We start from the raw sequence: 22,500 nt of genomic DNA, 5'->3' as shown, positions 1-22,500 counted from the left end.
TTCACCCTGCTCTCCACCCTGCTCTTCTCCTCCTCTCCGGTCTAACCAGAAGGTGCTGCATCTCGTACTAAAGCGTGACAGTGTGTACAAATTTACACGAGGCCCAGCGTCTGAGAAGATCAACGGAGCAGTGAAGCGTGTGAAGACTGCTGGTGGTCCACGTTGGGCCTTCTCCTCCCCCAGAGCGTGGAGGAGAGGCCAGTTTGTGACCGAGGGACTCTGGGTCCGGTCTTACCCAGCAGGCTTTGCTGCTGCAGCTGTGGATATGTGCGCAGTCAGCGTGTGGCTAATTGGACCTTCTGTTCCGCTGCTGCCCGTCTGTGCGTCTGAAGATGTCTTCATCGTTTTCCTGCGCTGATTAGCAGGTCCACCATTCACATGCAGCACTGCCACTTTCTTTGGGAGGCTGTCGTGGGGTCCAGGTGTGAGTTCTGAGGAATGACTGAAAGATCCGACAGCTGGCGATGCGGAGACACTGATTAGCACGCAAGCAACTCCCTCGACGGGACGTCCGGCGTTCAGCCGCGTTTTTGAGGCGCCATTGTGTCCAGTGGTGGACAGCAAAGGGTTAAAAACACCAGACTGGAGCGTTCAAAAGGTCAGAAGCAAATTTTACATGACCAGTCTCATTCACAGCAGGCAAATATACTGGTGAAATGCTGCACAGCACAGACGTGGGCAGAGAGAGAAAGAGAGAGAGAGAGAGAGAGAGAGAGAGAGAGAGAGAGAGAGAGAGAGAGAGAGAGAGAGAGAGATAGTGCCATTACACATTTCCACATCTACTTCCCTCCAAATGTCTGTGGATATATCTTTTCATGAGACGATTCTTCAGTTTTCAACAACCTCCGGAGTGTAAGTTCACGTCTAATTACTCCGCGCTGTCAGTCAGACCTCCACTAGTCACCCAGTGGACCCAACGCAGAACATTCTGCAGGGCTCCTCTGAGATGAAGGCCCGGCTCACTAAAGCATCGCTGCAGTAAGGCGGAACTGCTGGTCTGGGATCAGTGCGCAGTGCTGCGTGTGCCCAGAGCACTGCTGCTTTGTGAATGTGTGTTCTTCAGAGCTGAACTGAGGTCTCGCGCCAGGGCTCAGTGCACACGGCAGGGAAGGAGGAGCTCGTTGGAGCAGGGTGGAGAACAGGGTGGAGAACAGGGTGGAGAAAGGGTGGAGAACAGGGTGGAGAAAGGGTGGAGAAAGGGTGGAGAACAGGGTGGAGAACAGGGTGGAGAACAGGGTGGAGAACAGGGTGGAGAAAAGGTGGAGAAAGGGTGGAGAAAGGGTGGAGAACAGGGTGGAGAAAAGGTGGAGAAAGGGTGGAGAACAGGGTGGAGAAAAGGTGGAGAAAGGGTGGAGAACAGGGTGGAGAAAGGGTGGAGAAAGGGTGGAGAACAGGGTGGAGAACAGGGTGGAGAAAGGGTGGAGAACAGGGTGGAGAAAGGGTGGAGAAAGGGTGGAGAACAGGGTGGAGAACAGGGTGGAGAAAGGGTGGAGAACAGGGTGGAGAACAGGGTGGAGAACAGGGTGGAGAAAAGGTGGAGAAAGGGTGGAGAACAGGGTGGAGAACAGGGTGGAGAAAAGGTGGAGAAAGGGTGGAGAACAGGGTGGAGAAAAGGTGGAGAAAGGGTTTCCCATCCTCCGAGCCCTGTTACTTTTTTGGAATGTCTGAGGCAGCCAACGTTTCCTTAGCTACATTCTTCAGTCTTCACAAAGTACTAACCCCCCCCCCCCACCCAAACCCCCACCCAGGGCATCCTCTCAGCCAGAGTGGAGTAGGAACACTTGCACCTGTAAAAGAGATCAAAAACGGCAGAACTCATGATAGCGTGACTCTTCACTATTTGTGTGCTTTATGTAGGGAAGCACTAGTTATTATTTTACACTCTGGTTCAAGGTTATTAAAAATTTTATCTGTTATCCTTAATCTTAAATTGCAACGTTTCCCTTTGCCATTATCAAGGTCACCGGTTATATGTAAATAACATTTATAATGCACTCTTGCATGACCTTCCTCAACCCCAGTACCTAATTCTCAAAATAATTATATTTAGCTGGGATTTCTTTGATTAGACTTTTCTATTCTTTAGTAACACGTGTTGTTACATGCCTAAAGCAGAACTCGTAGTGCTTTTCAATGTAATATTGGATATATAGGAGCAAATCTTCAAAAAAAAGAACGAAAAAGGCAAAACGCGTTATTTAAGTGGACGAGGGCGCCCAGACTCGAGTCGTGCCAGTTTTCTCCACGATCCGCGGAGATGGAATCCCTCCACGGCGAGGTTCCGCGTGCGCGCCGGCGCGAGCAGCGCGTCATTGCGCGAGAGGGCGGCGCGCTAGGAGGTGTTTCCCGGGGTTAAAAGCCCGGAGCCTGCAGCTCCGACAAGCGGTGCGTCGTTCACGCCGGGACAAACTGAAATCGCGATGAAAAAAGACGGAGCAGAAACGGCATAACGCGCTGCACAGGTTATTAAAGCGCTTCAGACCAAAACTCACACCAAGTCACCAAACCAGTGACACCAGTGATCGGGGCGCGTGTGATGGAGACGGTCACCCGGTAACTTAACGTTTGAGATTGATCACGTAATCCGCATCCACCGTCACCTTATCTAGTTACGGTTGCTCTTTTTTGCGGAATTTATTTACCTGTATTGGAAATTTTATCCTCTTCTGCATTTGAGAATTTGAAATCTGTCACAAGTTGAATGCCCGCGACTGGCTGTGTGCGATTTGATTCAAAAGCCAACTTCAAACAGCCGTTTGAACCCGGTTTGGGGGAGCTGGACGGAACCCTGAAGTGTCCTGAAACCAGGATGAAGTCTGCAGATGAAGGTAAGCGCGCGCCGCTCATAACTCATAACTCGCCTTATATATTTCAACGTGTTTGCTTTCATTTTGTATTCTTCAAAGGTTCAAAGTTTTAAAACATCATGAAGTCGAAAGGAATAAATAGAAGAATATCATTGCTTATTGGTATAGAATATAATAGAACAGAAGGCTAGTGTTGACACAGTCGCCCTTGGTGTTGACTGAGATTGAAGTGAGTTGTTACTGTGCTGAAGTGATTCTCTCTGTCAGTCGTGGAAATCTGAAATCTGTTCTCCGTGTGACCACAAGCAATTATTTTTAAGTTATATTCTGTTTACAACATTGCTGCATAGCTGCTATCGCCACAAACAAACCACAGCATCTGCCACAGTATTCTGCAGTATTTCTGCATCGTGTTCTCCTGGTTGGAATTAGGAAAACATACTAGTTGTCACATTATTTGTTAGTTATGGGATAAAAAATACTCCGTGTAGTAATCTGTCCTTGACTTGCACGCATGATTTATAGTGAAAATGTCCTAGATCACACATCAACAAAGCAAAACTGTCTCACGCGCTTAATCCGGTAGCTAGTGGGGCCCAGAGCTGATGTCATGATCTGTGGATTTGGGTTTACTTCTGTCTCTGTGCACTTTCTGTGGTGAGCGGAGCATTACTGTGCGTTTCAGCCCATGCTTTTTTAAACCTCATAATTGATAGCAGACTCACGGGTGTTGGGGCTGGTTCATGCATGCGTGTGTGGCGCGCGCGTGTCGCCTTGCTGCGCCAGACTGCTGACGGGTGCACTTTTTTGTACCCTTCTTCCCCGCTACTTTTTTTTTCATCCAAACCTCTGTCTCTCTCCCTCCACGGTGCCTTCTACCACAGTTCACTAAGACATACGATTAACGGTATTATCCGTCTCATCTCACGCCAGCCTATATGCTCGGGGGGTGAGTAAAAACCCCACTGTCCTGTTGTAAACTAACGCACGCGGACCGGGTCCCCTTTGCATAATAAGGGTGGCTTATTATTTTACCGTATTGCCACGAGCTTGCACGTGTGGTGTCTGCACACGCAGCTCACTTCCCTTTCCAACATCCCCACCAGCTCGGCTCCAGTGAGCCTGAAAATGCAAAAGGGTCCGTGCAGGTTGACAGAAAGCACCCCGCGGGTCTTCACACGGAGATAAGTCCAGATAACTGCCGCATCTGCGAGAACTGCGGAGTGCACCGAAGTTTCGGAAGGAGACAAGCGAGGGGCGGATCTGGAGCTCAGAAAAACCTTCAGAACGAAGTGTGAGGAAGAGAAAGATAAGAAGATCTGGTGAGACTGAACAGGATGTCGGCGCCCCTGTTCATCTCACAGAGCAGCGAGTAGACGTTTGTATCTGCACACCGTCCCTGGCGAAGCTGACTCCCTTAGCCCAAGATGGGATCTGGACACAAAGAACCAGAGTTTGATTTCAACTTTCTGTTTGAGTACAACAGCCGAGGGGGAGAGATGGAGACGGGGAGAGGTGTGTTGGCAGGTGTCGCTGATCGATGTTCAGGTTCAGTACCCTAGCTTGTTCAGTAAGACAGTAAACTGTAAATAATTTCAGTTCATTGTTAGCTTAAATAAATTGAAATAATGTCACTCAACTTTTTTTTTCTTAGTCTATACATCAGCATTTATGGAAGATTGTTTGTCGCTGTGATATCGCAGCTCGGAAACGCACTGACGCAGATTTTGCTTTTCTTACGCTGTTTGGATCACAAATTACTGCATTTGTTCAGTTTCCAGAGGTGGGAGAATTGAACTCTTTATGTATTCTACATATTAGAAAAGTTCTTCTCCATTCTACTTTGGACTTTGTTTCATTTTTATGGCATAGTATCCTATAACAACAACCGTAATAATAATAACAATATATAATATTATATTATATAATAATATATTTGTACAACAATAATACAAAATAATAATTATAGTAATAATGATGATGATGATGATGATGATGATGATGATGATGATGATAATGTAATATTTATATATGAAAATAAGGAAAGAACTGCAATTTTTTAGCTGTGAAGTGCAACATTCTTACTTTTAATTTCAGTTGTGAAATAGTTTTGCTACTTTTAGTTCAAAAGCAAATAAATCTTTTAAACCACAAAACCTATAAAAGAACTTCAGCTTTCTATCTGAAACGTAACTGCATCTGGAAATAGTCCGTCATGAGCTAACTTTAGCTGGCCTGCCCACGCATTCTGGGGTGTGTGACGGGTTCATCATTTCACGTGGTGTCCTGTTTGTGCTCTGCTGCGGTTCCCCAGATACAAAAAGACGAGGGGGACTGCCACAAAAAAAAAAAAAAAAAAAAAACAAGAGAAAAAAAGAAAGAAAGCATCTCGGAGCTGAGACCTTCAGCGGTGTTCTCTTTAGAAATTAAAACATTTCATTACACTTCAAGCAATGGAATAGCTTATTCTAGCCCTGGTGTATTCTAATATTCTAATATGCACAGCGTAGTGAAAATGTCATTTGGTGCATTATTTAAATGTTTTCCCATTCTTTTTACAAAATCAAACTTTTAAAAGAAATATGTTTAAGGTTCATCTTAATGAATCAGTAGCAATGGATTGATTAGTCCGGACCTTAACCTGAGCCTAAACCTAAACCTGAGTAGAAGATTAAGAGCAACGCGTCGTGTTCCTTTTGCAGAGTCCTGACGTTTTTCACTGACTTTTCGGCTTTTGTGTTGGTTTTTTGGCAGAGGTCTTTAGCTTCGTGCCCAATGTGAGTCTTTCGGGTCTGACTCTGGGGATGGGGAATCACTGTCTGGCGTCGCAGTACCACAACCTGCAGACCAGCCCCGTCATCTCCTCCTGTCATCAGGCCAGCTACGGACTGCACGAGGACACCGTGGCATCGAGCTACTATCTCCCGCCCGGGCTCAGGCCCAACGGGGCGCCTCCTCTGGAGAGCCCCCGCATCGAGATCACCACCTACACCCAGATCCCGGAGGTGGTGGTGGAGGAGGAGAACGCTGGCATGGACCCCCTGGCCAAGCGCGTGAACATCGTGACGCTGACTCTGCCCAGCGCCGACGGCTACCGCGACCCGACCTGCCTCAGCCCGGCCAGCAGCTTGTCCTCCCGGAGCTGCAACTCGGAGGCGTCCTACGAGTCCGGCTTCTACAACTACGACAACTCGCCCCAGAACTCTCCCTGGCAGTCGCCCTGCGTCTCCCCCAAAGGCTCCACCCCCCTGCTCTCGTGCTCTCACGCCCCCGTCTCAGGCTCCTCCCCCCACCACTCCCCCTCCACCTCCCCGCACGCCAGCGTGGCCGGCGAGGACGGCTGGGCCAGGCTCCCGCGTAACTCCCGGCCCGGCTCGCCGGCTTGCGTCGCTGGCAGCAACGGCAAGCGCAAGTACGCCCTCAACGGCGCCTCCTACAGGCCGGCGCCGTACTCGCCCAACCACTCGCCCGGCCCCTCCCCCCAGGGCTCCCCCAGGCTCTGCGGGGCCGACGAAACCTGGCTGGCCACCACCAATCAATACACCAACTCTGCCATCGTGGCCGCCATCAACGCCCTGAGCACCGACGGCCTGGCCGAACTCGGCGAGGGCGTTCCGCTCAAGGCCCGCAAGACCAACCCGGACCACGGGCCGGCCGCGAGCATGAAGGTGGAGCCGGACGGGGAAGAGATGGGCCCCGGCTCGGAGCTCCACCAGGACGACTTCTCCGGCCGCCTCCCCTTCAAGAAGGAGCGTTACTGCAGCAGTTTCCTGGACGTGCCTCCCCATCTCTGCTCCTGGCCCAAGCACAAGGCCTACATCAGGTACCACTCACCACACGAGCTACGTAGAAACACGCCGATGGTGCGCTGGAAGTGGGTGGGGGTAAAAACCCGTCTCAAAGAGGACGTCTGAAGCATTTTTTCAGCGTCTGGCATTTGTGAGGGTTTTTTTTAAATAGGCTTTTTGTATTCAAGCACATGGTGAAGTTTAGAGGGATAATTTGGTCATAAAAGGACAGCCATATCTCTGATTTATGGCTGTTTACGTCCAGATTACAAAGTCTGTTTACATCCAGATTAAGTCTTTCTGTGAAGTCTCCAAAAATAAAATGAAACATATAAACTGAAGTGCAGCAATTTTTTTGTCAGTGATTGCTGTCAAATAGGATCCTAAAATAAAACTTTTATTTACAATAAGTGTAAATTTAGGTTTATCTATAAAGACCACAGTAGTGGCAAGCAAGGAGCCTTGCTGAATGTGTGAGAGAATTTCTTTGAAGCTCAAAAGCATTTCATAGATTATTTTTTGAAGGGTGGTGTATCTGTGTGTGTGTGTGTGTGTGTGTGTGTGTGTGTGTGTGTGTGTGTGTGTGTGTGTGTGTGTTCCAGCTTCCATAGCAACACACCCAAACATGCTCCTAATTCTTTTATTATTTTGTTTTGAATCTCGTTTTTATGAACACTGTGTGTGTGTGTGTGTGTGTGTGTGTGTGTGTGTGTGTGTGTGTGTGTGTGTGTGTGTGTGTGTGTGTGTGTGTGTGTGTGTGTGAGATGCTCTAAGCGGGCTTTTCCTCTTCTGGCACACTTTCCTGCCGGAAATCAAGTGTTTGATGGTGATAGTGGTGAGCAGGAAGTGGTGATGTCAGCTCTGGTGCGTCTGGCTGCAGTGTGTCCCTGTCTGGGCAGGTCACGCTGAGATAAAAGTGTGGAGGGAAGAGAACAGGCTCGGGTCAGCGAACACACAGAATGTTCCGAGAGGAACGCCGGTGGTCTCACAACCTCTAGAGCCCCAGGGTCTCGGGCCCAGGGGTGGGTGGGTATCCGGGGGAGGCGTCGCGGAGCTCTGTTGAAGCGTGCTCGCGCTGGACCGTAGGAGCTTCTCTTCTAGTGCTCTCACGGGACCGTGGAGCCGCAGAGACCAACACCAAACGAGCCACTGTGCTGTGGCCCTCTGTGGCCCCTCCAGAGCGAAATACATTTAGGATGGATTTTATACTTTCATAAAGTTCTGTAATGAAACATTAAATTTCATTGCATGACTAAAATGCAGGCAGTTGAGAGTCTGACTGCTCTGCGCAGACTCTGATCACTGCGTGGATCTCTCCAAATGGAACACATGCCTCTTTCATTATTCTTCTGAGAAAACGAAAATCCAGCAATTAGCAGCCAGACTTTGGAAGCAAAAAAATGTCTGCCCACGACTACAGTCGATTAGATTAGAGGCAACGATGAAATAGGCGACTCCAGATCGGAGAGTTGGCGGTGGGGTGACGTCTGGTTTTAGTCGTGAGATCAGGGCGTCCGAGACTCTGTGTGTTTGTATGTCAGTGGGAGTGTGTGGGTGTGGCTGCCCATATTAAGTAACTGGTCTGTCTTCTGATTGGCAGCCCGTCCCTGCCAGCCCTCGATTGGCAGCTGCCGTCCTGTTCGGGCCCGTACAGCCTCCAGATCGAGGTGCAGCCGAAGTCCCACCATCGTGCCCACTATGAGACAGAGGGGAGCCGTGGGGCCGTGAAAGCCCTGTCAGGAGGACACCCGGTGGTGCAGGTACCCCACCCTTATACACCACCCTTATATACCCCACCCTTACACACCCTCACACCCCACCCTTATACACCACCCTTAAACACCCTCACACACCCCACCCTTATACACCACCCTTATATACACCACCCTTACACCCCAACCTTATACACCACCCTTATACACCCTCACCCACCCCACCCTTATACACCACCCTTATACACCCTCACACACCCCACCCTTATATACCCCACCGTTACACACCCTCACACACCCCACCCTCACACCCCACGCTTATACACCACTCATATATACCCCACCCTTACACACCCTCACACACTCCACCCTTACACCCCAACCTTATACACCACCCTTATACACCCTCATACACCCCACCCTTATACACCACCTTTATACACCCTCACACACCCCACCCTTATACACCACCTTTATACACCCTCACACACCCCACCCTTATATACCCCACCGTTACACACCCTCACACACCCCACCCTCACACCCCACCCTTATACACCACTCATATATACCCCACCCTTACACACCCTCACACCCCACCCTTATACACCACCCTTATATACACCACCCTTACACACCCTCACACACTCCACCCTCACACCCCACCCTTATACACCACCCTTATACACCACCCTTATATACCCCACCCTTACACACCCTCACACACCCCACCCTTATACACCACCAGAGCCGGACTGGCTAATCGTGAGATTCGGGAGGATTCCCGATGGGCCGGCTCATGTCAATCTCTAGTTTGGGCCGATTGGGAGGGAAAAATAATTTTGAGCCGGATTTGGGCATGAAACTCCCAGGCTGAAAAAGTGTCCCACTCCGGCCCTGTACACCACCCTTATATACCCCACCCTTACACACCCTCACACACCCCACCCTCACACCCCACCCTTAAACACACCTCACACACCCCACCCTTATATACCCCATCCTTATACCCCACCCTTATATACCCCACCCTTACACACCCTCACACACCCCACCCTCACACCCCACCCTTATACACCACCCTTATATACCCCATCCTTATATACCCCACCCTTACACACCCTCACACACCCCACCCTCACACCCCACCCTTATACACCACCCTTAAACACCCTCACGCACCCCACCCTTATACACCACCCTTATACACCCCTTACACCCCAACCTTATACACCACCCTTATACACCCTCACCCACCCCACCCTTATACACCACCCTTAAACACCCTCACACACCCCACCCTTATACACCACCCTTATACACCCCTTACACATCACACCCTCGCGCCTCAGCCTAGAAACAGGCTTGTGACACTTGAGTGTATAAGCTTATTTGACTCAGCCTGCTACAGAACCTTTATAAACCCTCACATACAGAACCTTTATAAACCCTCACATACAGAACCTTTATAAACCCTCACATACAGAACCTTTATTAACCCTCACATACAGAACCTTTATTTACCTTCATATACAGAACCTTTATAAACCCTCACATACAGAACCTTTATTAACCTTCACATACAGAACCTTTATTTACCTTCATATACAGAACCTTTAGTTTTGTTTACATTTTGGCATCTGTGCGGTTTGAGGCCAATCAGATTTGTTTATCATATTTGTACATTTACTAAAAATACATTACTAAATTAAAGCGGAAATTAGGTTTTAGGGGCAATTAAACTAGCAAAATTTAGACATATATAGATATAATAATTAAAATGTTATATATATAACAATTAAAATGTTACATATATGATAATTAAAATGTTATATTCACAACATTTTGTAATACAAGGAAGGCTGTTTGTATAATTCTTCTCCAAAATATTGATCATTCCCAAAAGTTTTGACCAGGAATTCCAGTCGTGAAGGTCGTGAAACCAAGCAGCACCGTTTTATTGCAAATGTCCTCCACCTTTCTCATTATTTATAAAACGTCTTGACTTCGTCAAACAGGGTGGTTTGCGTTTTCTGACTTAAGCCCTCGGTGAGGGCAGGTGCGTGTTGGAGAGTGACAGGAAGAAAAAGAGTGTGAAAGAAAGAGTGTGTGTGTACGTTTCTGACTGACACGCCGTCGTGTGTGTGTGTTTGTGTGTGTGTGGATGTGTGTGTGAGTGTGTGTTATTAATGGCCCGTGAATGCAGCATGTGGCGGGACTGAATTGCAGTGGCGCATACTGACGCAATTAAAGTGGCATGAGTGAACCACCTCTGTCTGTTGTGTTTGGCAGCCCTCGGAGGACTCACATCACTCTCACCTGTTTTACGTAAAGGGCCCTCCCCTCTCCATCTACCTCTCTCTCTCTCTCTCTCTCTCTCTCTCTCTCTCTCTCTCTCTTCGCCTCTCTCTCTCTCTCTCTCTCTCTCTCTCTCTCTCTCTCTCTCTTTCTCTCTGTGTTTACTCATTGCGGTTACAGTGCTGTGTGTGTGTGCCTGTGTGATTGTGATTGACAGGAACATGGTCATGAGATCAATAATGCAATCCTCTAGACTCGTACTCCCTCGACTGGACCCACACATCCTCTGCTGGGCACACACACCCTCTGCCGAACCCTCACACACCCTCTGCCGGGTCCACACACTCCATCGCCTGCAAGGGTGCTGTCTCCTGGTGATGTCAGAAGTCTGGGAAGCTGCAACTGTTTTCCTGAACCTTTATTTTCTCTGCAGGCAAACACGGGCACTTTGGCCAGCACAGCTGTTGCTGGACGCCTGGTCTCGAGCCTAATTCATCACCTCGCAGGTGTTTCTCATAAGCCATTTCCTCCCCACCGAAACCGTGTCTCAGTCCTGAAGGCAAGCTTGCTAACACATGACTGTGAGGAAGGGGCTGGGGGAGTGTGTAGGGGTGTGTGTGTGTGTGTGTGTGTGTGTGTGTGTGTGTGTGTGTGTGTGTGTGTGTGTGTGTGTGTGTGTGTGTGTGTTGGGGGGTAGCCAGGGCAGCCCGCTGGGTCCGACCTGTCTGCTGCATCCCACACGGATTTGCTGGTGAGGTCGCAGATTGTGAGAGAAAAAAATGAGTGCTTTACAACAATAACAACGACGACATCATGGCGTTAACCTGCCCCCGTTGCTCCCTGTTTCTTTTTTGCATATTTACTGCGTTTAGGCGCAGAATCTTTTTAGCCTCAGTGTTGGATCACCTGTAGACCTACCTGTAGACCTACCTGTAGACCTACCTGTAGACCTACCTGTAGGCTCTTTGGATCTCACAGCCGTCTCCCCTCGGGCTATCTCATGACTGCCGTCCGGACCGCGGTACTGGATCGTTCCGGGGGGCAGGGGTGCGGTTCTGGCCCTCTCCTAAGTGAAGTCGCAGGTACACCTGACTTCAGTGCTATTTTTCAGTGTATTCCCGTGAATAGATAGATAGATAGATAGATAGATAGATAGATAGATAGATAGATAGATAGATAGATAGATAGATTGCACAAATCAGCACTGAGAATATATTGGAGTATCTCCTCCTTCTCTCTTTCCTTATCTCTCTCCGCCTTTCTCTATCTCTCTTGTCTCATCTGTTTCTCTTTCCACTCTCTTTCTCTTTTCTCTCTCTCTCTCTCTCTCTGCTGGAGCATCAGTAAGAGGCCTGTCCGTTGAGGTCTCGGAGCCTCAGAGGCAGGGACGGGGAGAGCCATGCTGCGTGCGGGTGGGTGGCAGCCATGGAGAAAGGTGACATGGGAGTAGTGGTGTGGGGAGTCATCAGGCAGACAGCTAGGGCTCGGCAGGGCCGCCTCGCCCCCGAGGATGCAGCGCTTCCTACTGATTAAAGGACCCCGAGGCCTGGTGGCACCCCCGGGGGGGCAGCACAGGCTGACGAGGGGGGAGGTTGGGGGTGATGGTGGTGGTTGAGGCACTCCCGCAGTCCACCACACCCACGGTGCCCAGGCCACAGTGTCCGTGGGGGGGGACACTGTGGACGCATGGACACTTCAGATACGGCAGTGGGAATCTTTGTTCACAGGTTTCTCAGACTTCATCTGTGACCGCTGTAATGGACTCGTGTTTTCACGCAGGTCTGTCACCCCCCCCCCCCCCCCCCCCCCCCCACTCCCACCCTGGCCGCCTGCGTTTCTCTCCGCCACTACCCTGCTCATTAGTTGTCATCTCCTTTCTGCCGTACGGCCGTAATGAGTGGAGGTGTTTTTCTAACCCCCTTCCACGGTTGGTGCCAAACACACAGGCTCCTCTTTGTTTAGGAAACTTCCTTTCATGACATCATTTTCTCTCTGTGCGACACCCCCGGGGCTGGAGGGTGGGGGTGGGGTATGTGTGTGTGGTGGGGGGCGATAAAAGATGTTCTGCGTTAGCGGTCTGTCATCTAGCCGCCCGCCTGCCTCCTGTCCGGGCCTTTCTGTAGTTTAGTTACAGCTCTCTAATCGCCGGCTTCTGGTTTTTAGAGCTTCCAATTCAACGTGACTGCCTCGTAATGCAGACGTCTCACCCCTTGGGATGCTTTTCCGCTTTACTAGCTCCTGCTGACCACACCACCGTTAGGGGGATACCCCCATCCCACAACCCTCCGCCACCCCAGTCACCCCCCAATCTGCGGAAAAGGCCTGATGCCACACCACAGCTGTAGTCAACATCTGCACGCTGGTTTTCCTAAGGCATTCTGGCCGGAATGTCAAGGACTACCTTTGGCTCAAAGACCCAAGTGGGGCCTGGTGGGTTTTCCATTAGTTTGAAACTGATATGAAATGTATTTGCCAAAGCTGAACTACACAGAATTAGGCTGTTTTCTGATGGGCGTGGCCCCTGAACATAACCTGCTGTCTTTTATAAAATCCTACAATGCATGAGTTAGCTACCATTCCCCTAACTAGTGCTGAACTGTACACATGGAATATCAGACACCATTGTCCACGGCTGGGGCCCTCTAGAAATCTGGTTATCTGGCGCTTGACTGCTCTGATGTCCAAGCCTAAGGGAATGTTCTCATCTGGTACAATGTTTTCCACGTTCTACACATCTGGTCACTTTTACCAGTCCAGGAACACTCCTCATTTCAAATAATAATTAAAAGCTAATTTGTGCCAACTCACACATTATGCTAATGCACTCATGCTAACAGGTTTCCGCTAGTTTGTTCGGATAGCTGTCCTTATGCGGATGGTTTCTGCAGGACAGAACACTATCTTACAAGCTTGGAATCCCAAGCAAGGGGTGAAAACATCTTTTCTTCATATTGATGAGCTTTTGCCAGCGTTAAAATTTCATCTGTGAAAGTGAAGAGGCCTGTGTATCATATTGCAAATTATTAATGTCTTATTTTGACTTAGCAAAGATCTAATAAACACCCGGTGTCCAGTTCCCCTTGTTTGTGGAGAGCCTCTCCTTAATCAAGGCCTTGGGATCGGCAGACCACTAATTACAGTCGTGGGGTGACCTGTGGAATGTTGCGCAACGTGAGCATTTTCTTCGGTTTGAGGCGAACGCCACAGATTTATGAGGAGAGGCATCAGACGCGGCCTCTCGGACGGCGGACCGCCGGAATCCTGCACACGTCAGTGTGTAGCCTTTGGCAAGGGGCCCCAGGTCCTAAGCAGTCATTTCAAGATCTGTAGCCTACAGAGGGCTCTGCGCTCCACGATCACCAGACCCAGGACCCCGTGGCTTTCCCGTCTGGATCTCGAAGGGTCCTCGGCTTGCCTCCGGATCCCCGACGAGGAGCAGAAATGCATCCTGGGTAGGCGATGGAGCCAATGGCAATAAAGTGATATGTGTGAGCATGGGATGAGGGAACGTTCTGCACGCAGCAGTGGAGAGGTGTAAAGTGGGGTTTGGAGCAGGAAGGAGGAGACTTGGATGAGTGTAGATTTAATTTGGTATGGAGAGACCTCGCGGGTGGCTGTCAGCACTACTAAGCAAATGTGATAATGGGGCTGAGGTCTGGTCCCCCCTCCCTGCCCACTCCCTCACTGGCTCCCCCCCAAACACACACACACACACACACACCCTGCGCCACGTGGACTAGACCATGACATTCCTACTCACCGCAATGAACAGAAGGAGAGAGAAAGAAAAGAGGGAGAGAGAAGAGACAGAATCAGAGACCCGAGGTAGGCTCGAAGCCTGGTCTCGCACCACTCATCACCCTGATTTCCTTAAACAAATGTTCCTATTGCAAATCGTGGAGCTGGTCAACGCAGCAGGACTGATGTTTTTCCAAAGAGTACATTTCACTAATACGTACAAGTCCCTGCTACTGCACAAACTACACTAGAGCTCCATCATACTGACATATTTCACATGTCATCCCAACTATAATGAATAAAAACACATTTCCATGGTAATTCAGTTGCATTATGAGATAGCAGGCCGGCAGGGTCTGGCCCTGTCATGGGCCGACACTCACCACCCTGACTCTTATGTAAAGCAGGAGACGGCCGGAGCCTGTCAACACGCCTCACAGCTGTCTGCTCCTTTTACCTCAACGTGATGGGAACGATCGTTTAGGCTGCCATTTTAGACTGCGTTCCCATGTGTGTGGAGGGAGACAGACTGGGAGGTGGTGGTTCTGGTACTGGTGGTGCTGGTGATGATGGGGGATTGGGAACTTAGGGGAGAGCACATATGGTAAACGAATCTAGTGAGGTCGTCTCAAGGGGGACCGACCACGTTCCTTTATTGTCGGGAAGACCAGCGTCAACGTGAATTCCCTGACGTCATTAATCACTTCCTCTCGCGCATGAGGTCACTTTCACTTTGAGCGATATCTCAGAACACTGACGGACCCGTGGACCCCCCGAATAAAGAGCTGTATCTTTGCGGAAACCCTACAGCAGATGCAAGACCACTGATGTAATGCTTGGTTCCTCTAACAGAGGGCTTGAGATTGTGGAAAAGCACAAAGGTCACGCAGCCGTGGCTTTAAATGGACCTGAGATGTATGACTGGATCACGGAGAAGCAGGACGGCCTACCCATCAGCCGTTTAAAAATGGCTTTTTCTAAACCTCTGTTTTTTTTCCTCTATGAAAGGAAAAAAAACACTTTGCCTTTTTGTCAACGGGTGCTTGGTAGCGCAACAGGGCCTGAAGCTAATTAGCAGCGGTGACACAGCGAGTAAAATATAATAAACCGAGCGAGCGTGGTGGTGAGGTCACCACGGAGATGAAGTGCTCTCCAGGGAGGCCACGACTTCAAGAAGCCCCTGACCCCGGCGTGCCTCGCTGATGTCTAGCATATGTGACTAGCGCTCTGGACAGCTGCGCGACTCTATAGAGAGCAAACGAGCCGCGCGTGTTAGATCATTAGCCAACATTCGCTGGCGAGAGAGACCTGACGTTCGTACGCAGCGTTCTCAGGAGTTGGCACACACACGAGATGGTCCAGTAAAAAATCAGAATAATGACTGCGTTCTAGCGTTCTCCCTGTAAACATTTACTCATCTTGGCTAGCATGTCATGCTCGGCAGTAAGGTTAAGAAACAGATCTTCCTTTCTCTCAAAAGCTGTGAGTCAAATTTAACAGCTAAATGTGGGCGAAGGGAATGCTAGTGGAGTGGCTTTATTCAGCCTGCTCCTGTCTGCCTGCTTGAAGAGTAACGCTCATTTTCACCTCATGCTTTTTGTTGTTTTTCACTGTGTGGCATAGAAACAGATTGAACAGAAATTTCCAGTGACACCTCGAGCTCCCTTCACTGCTTGTCCTCCAACACCCCCCGCAACCCCCCCCCCCCCCCCCCCATCACCCCCAACTCCATCACAGTCACCTTCACCCCTATCCTATGCCCCAAAGGTAATTATGAAAGCATTAATCAGATTATGTCATAGGTTACATGAAGCCTGCGTTCTGGTAGATGACTTAGTCACTTAAATAAGCATGGCCCCGGTGATTTAGTTTGACAGCCTTGCCGTTCGCTGAACGAAACCTCATCGGCCAGAGACCTGAAATCACTGTCGCTCAGTAAGTGATGACAGTGAAAGTGTTTGGATCTCCCAGATGTCTTTTATCTTGGCAGGTCTGTCTTATTTGCTTATTAAGGCAGTCTAACATGTGGCTAGCAAAACCAGTTGGGTCCAGTCTTGGTTGCCCATCCCAGCAGTTGGAAGGCTTCTGGTCATAGTGTTTTTCAGGCATCCTGAAAGTTTCTTCTTGCTATTTCGGGGAGATGTTCAGATGCCCACCCACAGTGCTGAGATGGTGGCCCTGCAGACAGAGGGTCCTGATTACACTAAAGCCACCGATTTTGTCGCTCAAAAACTACAGTCTATCTGCCTGTCTCCACCGAGGAGCTGGCGGTACTCCAGGAAACCCACCACCGACCAATCTAGGAAAACGTGCCCGTTTGATACTTTGTGATATCGTTTTATTTGTTATTGTTTTAATGCCATTCAGATACAGCGCCGTGTTTATGTATTTATGAGCATCACTAGCAGGCTGGACCTAAGTGTTCGCCACTCACTGTTGACTAATGGTTTCTATCTGTGTGTGTAAGCATCATTTGTTCTCCCTGCTCGTGTTGAAGTGGTTTTTATTGGAGAGCAGAGGGGCTAAGTGCTAGCGGGCGAGACAGGAAGTGGTACCTGTTTGAAAGTGGAGGGGGTGGGCCTCTTCTCACACTTCACCTTTCATCTCAGTGTGGCTTTGTCTCTGGAGCTGAAATGGTGCACAGCAAGCCGTAATGACAATCATAACGCGTTTCTTTTCGTGTCGGAAAGCGCTCAGGACATCGTGGTGGCGACTAGCGGCGCGAGTTATGCTAACACTGGGTCCCCGTTCTCAGTAACACTGTGTAAGGTGGAACAGAATGAGACATCTTTTCCCTTTCTGGTTTCATTTAATTCCCAGAGAGTAACGTTTTTAAGTCAGTACGGGCAGAGAAAAAGAGAAATGACTAACTCCTGTCCAATAAAGCATCATTTTGAATGGCCTGCCTATACCCTGGATAAACCTTTCCTCCTGTTTATTCCTAATGTTAGTCATTGACGTGGCTTTTCTATATTTTATAGAGCGTGTGCTGAGTTATTGTTTCTGAAAATACAGCATCATTACAGGACACCTAATATGTTTCCTGTAATACTGTTAAAATCTCATTGGGTGTCATGGAAAAACAACCTAGAATTTTACATTACTAAAATATTAGGTTGAAACCTTGTGACAGTAGTAGTCACACAGGGCTGTTGAAAATGTTCTTAAAATAATTCACTCGTTATCTGTGCCCTTTCACGGCTGTCCAGTAAGTCAGCGTCTGCTGTGATCCTACACATCGTGGCCACTATGAAGGTTTTAATGAATGCTAAAGCAACAGGACCTTGGGTCCAGCTCTGTCGTGCCATAGCAAATAGGCAAGCAGATAGCAGAACGCCTCAAAGGTGGCTGATGATCAAAACCACCTTTAAGGATCTCCAACCCCAAACGGCACTCTCTTAGCAGGCAGAACAACCCGAGATAAAGGTAAAGCTCCTTGTCTACGACCCTAGCGACTACATAAACGTTGCTGTCACGCACTTTGCTACCACACTTGTGCCTCCTGTTTTTGGACTAAAAGCTATCAGGACGCCGTAAGCCCGATATGTTCATATAATCACAATGGAAGGAGGCGGGGTTTCCCGAGGAGGGGCGGGTCTTTGGCGAGGGAACTGATCTGGCCGTGTCTGATTTGTCGACAGCTGTACGGGTACATGGACAGCGAGCCACTGACGCTGCAGCTGTTCATCGGCACGGCCGACGACCGCCTCCTGCGTCCGCACGCCTTCTACCAGGTGCACCGCATCACCGGCAAGACCGTGTCCACCGCCAGCCACGAGGCCATGCAGTCCAACACCAAGGTGCTGGAGATCCCTCTGCTGCCGGAGAACAACATGCGTGCCATGTGAGTGTGTCCCTGTGTGTGTGTGTGTGTGTGTGTGTGTGTGTGTGTGTGTGTGTGTGTGTGTGTGAGACCCACCCAGTGGTTCTCAGTCGTTTGCTTTAAACACATCTCTGTCACCATTCTCATGCCTTTCCTTTAGAGATAACCATAGTGACGGCTAACTCCTCAGATAAGAGTTCATCCCCTAAGCGAGCCCCATTTTAAACAGGCCAGCAAAATAAACCGGCCGGTATCACCCCAGGGCCCCCCCGGTCCGACCCCGCCGGCTGTCTGGGTCCCTACACAGCTCCTGATAGCTGATGTATTCTATCTGGCCCGATATCCTTTGTCGCCATGGGATTTCCACGCAGACCTCATCCTTCCTCCCGTCTAGCCCAAGCCTGGATCATTCACAGACACGCCCCCAACCCCACCCCTAACCCCGCCTCCATCTCCGCCCACCAGGGGCACCAGCGTCCCCAGGGCCGTTGGAGCTCCTGGTCTGGGGCTTCCCTCCTCCGCATCTCTGCTGGCCATCTTCCCAGAAAGGCGTCGGACCCAGACTGGGTTACGTAACCTTACGTCAACCCCCCCCCCCCAAACGTCACACACACCCCCTGTTGTTTTTCTGAGATTAAATGTGTTTTGTCCAAGAATGTTGGCCAGCAACTTGGTTTCCACCAATCAGGACCCTGTGTGAGCTGTTTTTGACACAGCTCAAGGAGAAGCAGACCAGAGAGGCGGTGGGTATCTAATGGAGATGTTCTGTAGGCGATGCCGGCGGTTAATTCAGTTATAGGCCTGTGCAGAATCAGGCAGACTACAGCGGGAGCGGTTACACCAGGTCACCTGATCAACAACAACCTAGGGGGCGGGAACTGCCGCTGAAATGTCACCCGTGTGTGAGTGGAGCGCAGAGGTTTTATCATGCCGCCGTCGGGCAGGAAAGTGTGGGCAGAGGGTTTTTTTCTGTCTTTAAAGACTGCGGAGGCGCTTGCTGATGTGGTCTTTCCATCCAACCACAGACGAGCAGCGGCTGATAAGACCCAAGACAATGAGAAACCCCCCCCCCCCCACACACACACACACGCACACAAACACACACACACTTCCGTTCCCGCCCCCTCTGGTGGACACTCCCAGTCAGCTAGTTCTGGATCCTCAGGTCCAGCTCTCGGTGTTCCCTGCCCAGGTACACCTGTTTCAGGTCATGAAGGGCCTATCCATTACCCCGCAAACCGGAGCGGGGGTGAGCAGGTGTGTCAGAGGGGACACGACATGCATCGAGACCCGATTCAAGAACCGCAGAAGACCCGGCCGTTGGGTGGTTTCGTCAGGGAGCATGCACCAACCGAGAGTGTGTCCCTAATTGGTCCGTGTCCGTTAAGACAGATGAGGTCATTCCTTTCCTATCATTTCCTTGGCTTCTTAATTATGCTGCTCAGAGCGAGTATTAACAGCGGAAAGAGCAATATGATTGCTAGGAGGGTAGACGCTTTTGGCCTGGTTTCACGGAAATGCCCGTCAACCCACACGGATCATTGCAGAGTCTCTTTAAATGCCACCGGAGGAGCTCAAGCGGGACTTTTCCTTTGGCAAAGAGCTACAGAGTGCGTTCTTTAAAATATATGAACACTTTGACACATTAAATTGGTTCAGTACTACAAGCCATGCAACCATAAACCGTGGAACAGGGCCCTCATAATGCGTTTCACTAAAATGAGAGTTGCCCGAAACAGACATCAGACACTACTTCTTGTGTGCTTCTTGTGGTCTTTTCTATGTGTTCAAATGGTAGCTAACCAAGGTGAAGAAAAAACAGATTTGTATAAAACCTGACATTTACCAAGTTCCAGGAATTCAGCCCAAAAGCTCAGATGTAAAATAACTGGAATGCCAAGCCATATCCCATGTGGATTCTCCACTTTTTTTACCAGCTAAGTTTTAATGTTATTTAATTATTATATATATATTTTAAAAGGCCAGTCTGAAAAGTGATGCCTTTTTTCATTTCGAAGTACCATGAAGGAAAATCCCCCAGAAAGAGGCTGTGTGGGAGGAAGAATTGGAGATATTGAAAACGGCAGACTCACCAAACCTTCCTTCTCTCTTAAATGTGGCATTCATTAGCAGCCTATTGCCATGAGCTACTCAGCTGAAGTACAGCTGGGGCGGGGTCAGGAGCTGAAGGGGGCGGAGCCACAGGGGCAGGCACGTCTGGTGTCCAACGCATCACCGGATACCTATCACAACAGGGACGCCAGGGAAGTAGTTAGGTTAGAACAGGGATCAAGGGTTCGAATGGGACAGAGGTCCTGGTCTGCATTCAGACACAGCCAGTGTTTCCAGAACTTTCTGTCCAATAAAACTGAAATGCACCTTCAGCAGTTTTTAATAAGCAACCTTCGGGATTCGATTTATCAGAACTATCAGCACGAGCCAAGCGACGTTGCGCGTGTGATTGCAGTGATAGTGAATAGTGATTGGCTCGTGTCCCCGCCCTCCACCAGTCTTGCTTAGTCTTAGTCTTAGTCTTAGACTTAATCTTAGTGTTAATCTTAGTCTTAGACTTAGTCTTAATCTTAGTCTTAGACTTAGTCTAGCAGCAGAGCAGGAAGCCGCGTGTCGTGGCGAAATAGTCTCGACAATCTCGTGGTTTACCCACACACACTGTGCCCAGCAGTAATTGCCTTCCTGCCATCTTAACAGAATCGACTGTGCTGGAATCCTGAAGCTGCGCAACTCAGACATTGAGCTGAGGAAGGGCGAGACGGACATCGGACGCAAGAACACACGCGTCCGCATGGTGTTCCGTGTCCACATCGACCAGCCCAACGGCAGGACCGTGTCTCTGCAGGTCTCCTCCAACCCCATCGAGTGCTGTAAGTGTGTGCGCACACACACATACCCACACAAACACACACGCACACACATACACACACACACACACACACACACACACACACACATAAACACATACACACACACACACCCACACAAACACACACGCACCCACACACACAAACGCACACACACATACACACACCCACATGCACACACGCATACACACAAACATGCATGCAAACACATGCACATGCACACTCATACACACACACACACACACACACACACACACAGAATCTCTCAGATGTTCATAGTGTTTTGCCTTTACAACATTGCTCATTATTTCACTCAGTGATGGTAGAACCCACTGCCCCCAACACAGAGACACAGACACACACACACACACACACATTTCAGTTCAGATAGTAGTATGAGTCAGTATTTAGTTATTTACACAGGGAAGGTTATTTGTCATGTGGGTTCATCATCTTCAGCCTCTGCGTGACCGGACACCCGGGTGGAACCGTCCGGTTGACGCGCTGACGTCATGACCACAGAAGTGTGCAGGAAAGGGGGCGTTGATCTCTAGCGTTAGCCTTGATGATGTCATTCCCTCGTTCGTGCCAAACCCCAGATCAAACACCATGCGACCAGCTCGCCTTGCGTTTCAGCCAATCAGATGGGCTTCAGCTCTGCCTTTGTTGCTTATTAAAACATCTCACACAGCCAGGATTCGTTTGCCAAAATCCCAATAACAAGTCGATAAAGTGGATTCGATGCGTGGTTCGGTGCTGCACACATTTCCGGTGTTTCTGGCTGTGAAAACAGCCGTCACGACCAAGGGGCCCGTGACCCGCACCATAAAACCTTATGGAGTCCAGCTGGTCCTTTAAAAGAATGACTCATCAAAAGTAAATACATTGATGAGGAAGATGAGCAAACTAGATCTGCTTAACAGGCAAGTCACCGTGAACATATTGATATGAAACATGTTTAGGATCAACTCCTGGGCTGGTATTTATAGCCAGAACAGCTTTAATGTGGGTTTAATAGTCTTTGCGCTATTAGGAGAAGTTACGTAGGGGTGTTAGCTAAGTAGGAGAGTTACCTGTTAGCCTAACAGAGCCCTGGAGTGAAGGGGCTGTATGGGCGTCAGGTGGAGGGAGGCGGGCTTGTGGGCGGTCCGGGGGAGGGGCTGGGGGCGTGTCCGACGGGCATCCCCCGTGACTCATGTCTGTTCGCCTGCAGCCCAGCGCTCTGCTCAGGAGCTCCCCCTGGTGGAGAAGCAGAGCGTGGACACCTACCCCGCCACGGGGGGCAAGAGGATGCTTCTCAACGGACACAACTTCCTCCCCGACTCCAAGGTCATGTTCGTGGAGAAGGCCCAAGGTGAGCCTGACACCGTCACCCCCCGTCTCCGCCATGACCTCCCCTCCCCTGTGTCCAAAACTCTGTCCCTCTCTCTCTCTCTCTCTCTCTCTCTCTCTCTC

General features: G+C 49.8%; 1 protein-coding gene across 1 annotated transcript in view; it reads left to right on the top strand.

The window, feature by feature from the left end:
* The first annotated feature begins 2,357 nt into the window (after nt 1-2,357).
* LOC143483026 (nuclear factor of activated T-cells, cytoplasmic 1-like) overlaps nt 2,358-22,500 on the top strand; it is a 58,482-nt gene continuing 38,339 nt past the window's right edge. Inside the window, 6 exon segments of the mRNA XM_076981693.1 lie at nt 2,358-2,828; nt 5,562-6,630; nt 8,196-8,355; nt 17,985-18,187; nt 20,876-21,048; nt 22,259-22,399. Coding sequence (XP_076837808.1) covers nt 2,702-2,828; nt 5,562-6,630; nt 8,196-8,355; nt 17,985-18,187; nt 20,876-21,048; nt 22,259-22,399 — 1,873 coding nt within the window. The 5' untranslated portion in view covers nt 2,358-2,701.

The sequence above is a fragment of the Brachyhypopomus gauderio genome, chromosome 19, assembly GCF_052324685.1.
Source record: "Brachyhypopomus gauderio isolate BG-103 chromosome 19, BGAUD_0.2, whole genome shotgun sequence".
Taxonomy (NCBI): Eukaryota; Metazoa; Chordata; class Actinopteri; order Gymnotiformes; family Hypopomidae; genus Brachyhypopomus; species Brachyhypopomus gauderio.
The sequence above is the reverse complement of the archived record's forward strand: the minus strand, read 5'-3'. Positions and strand labels throughout refer to the sequence as shown.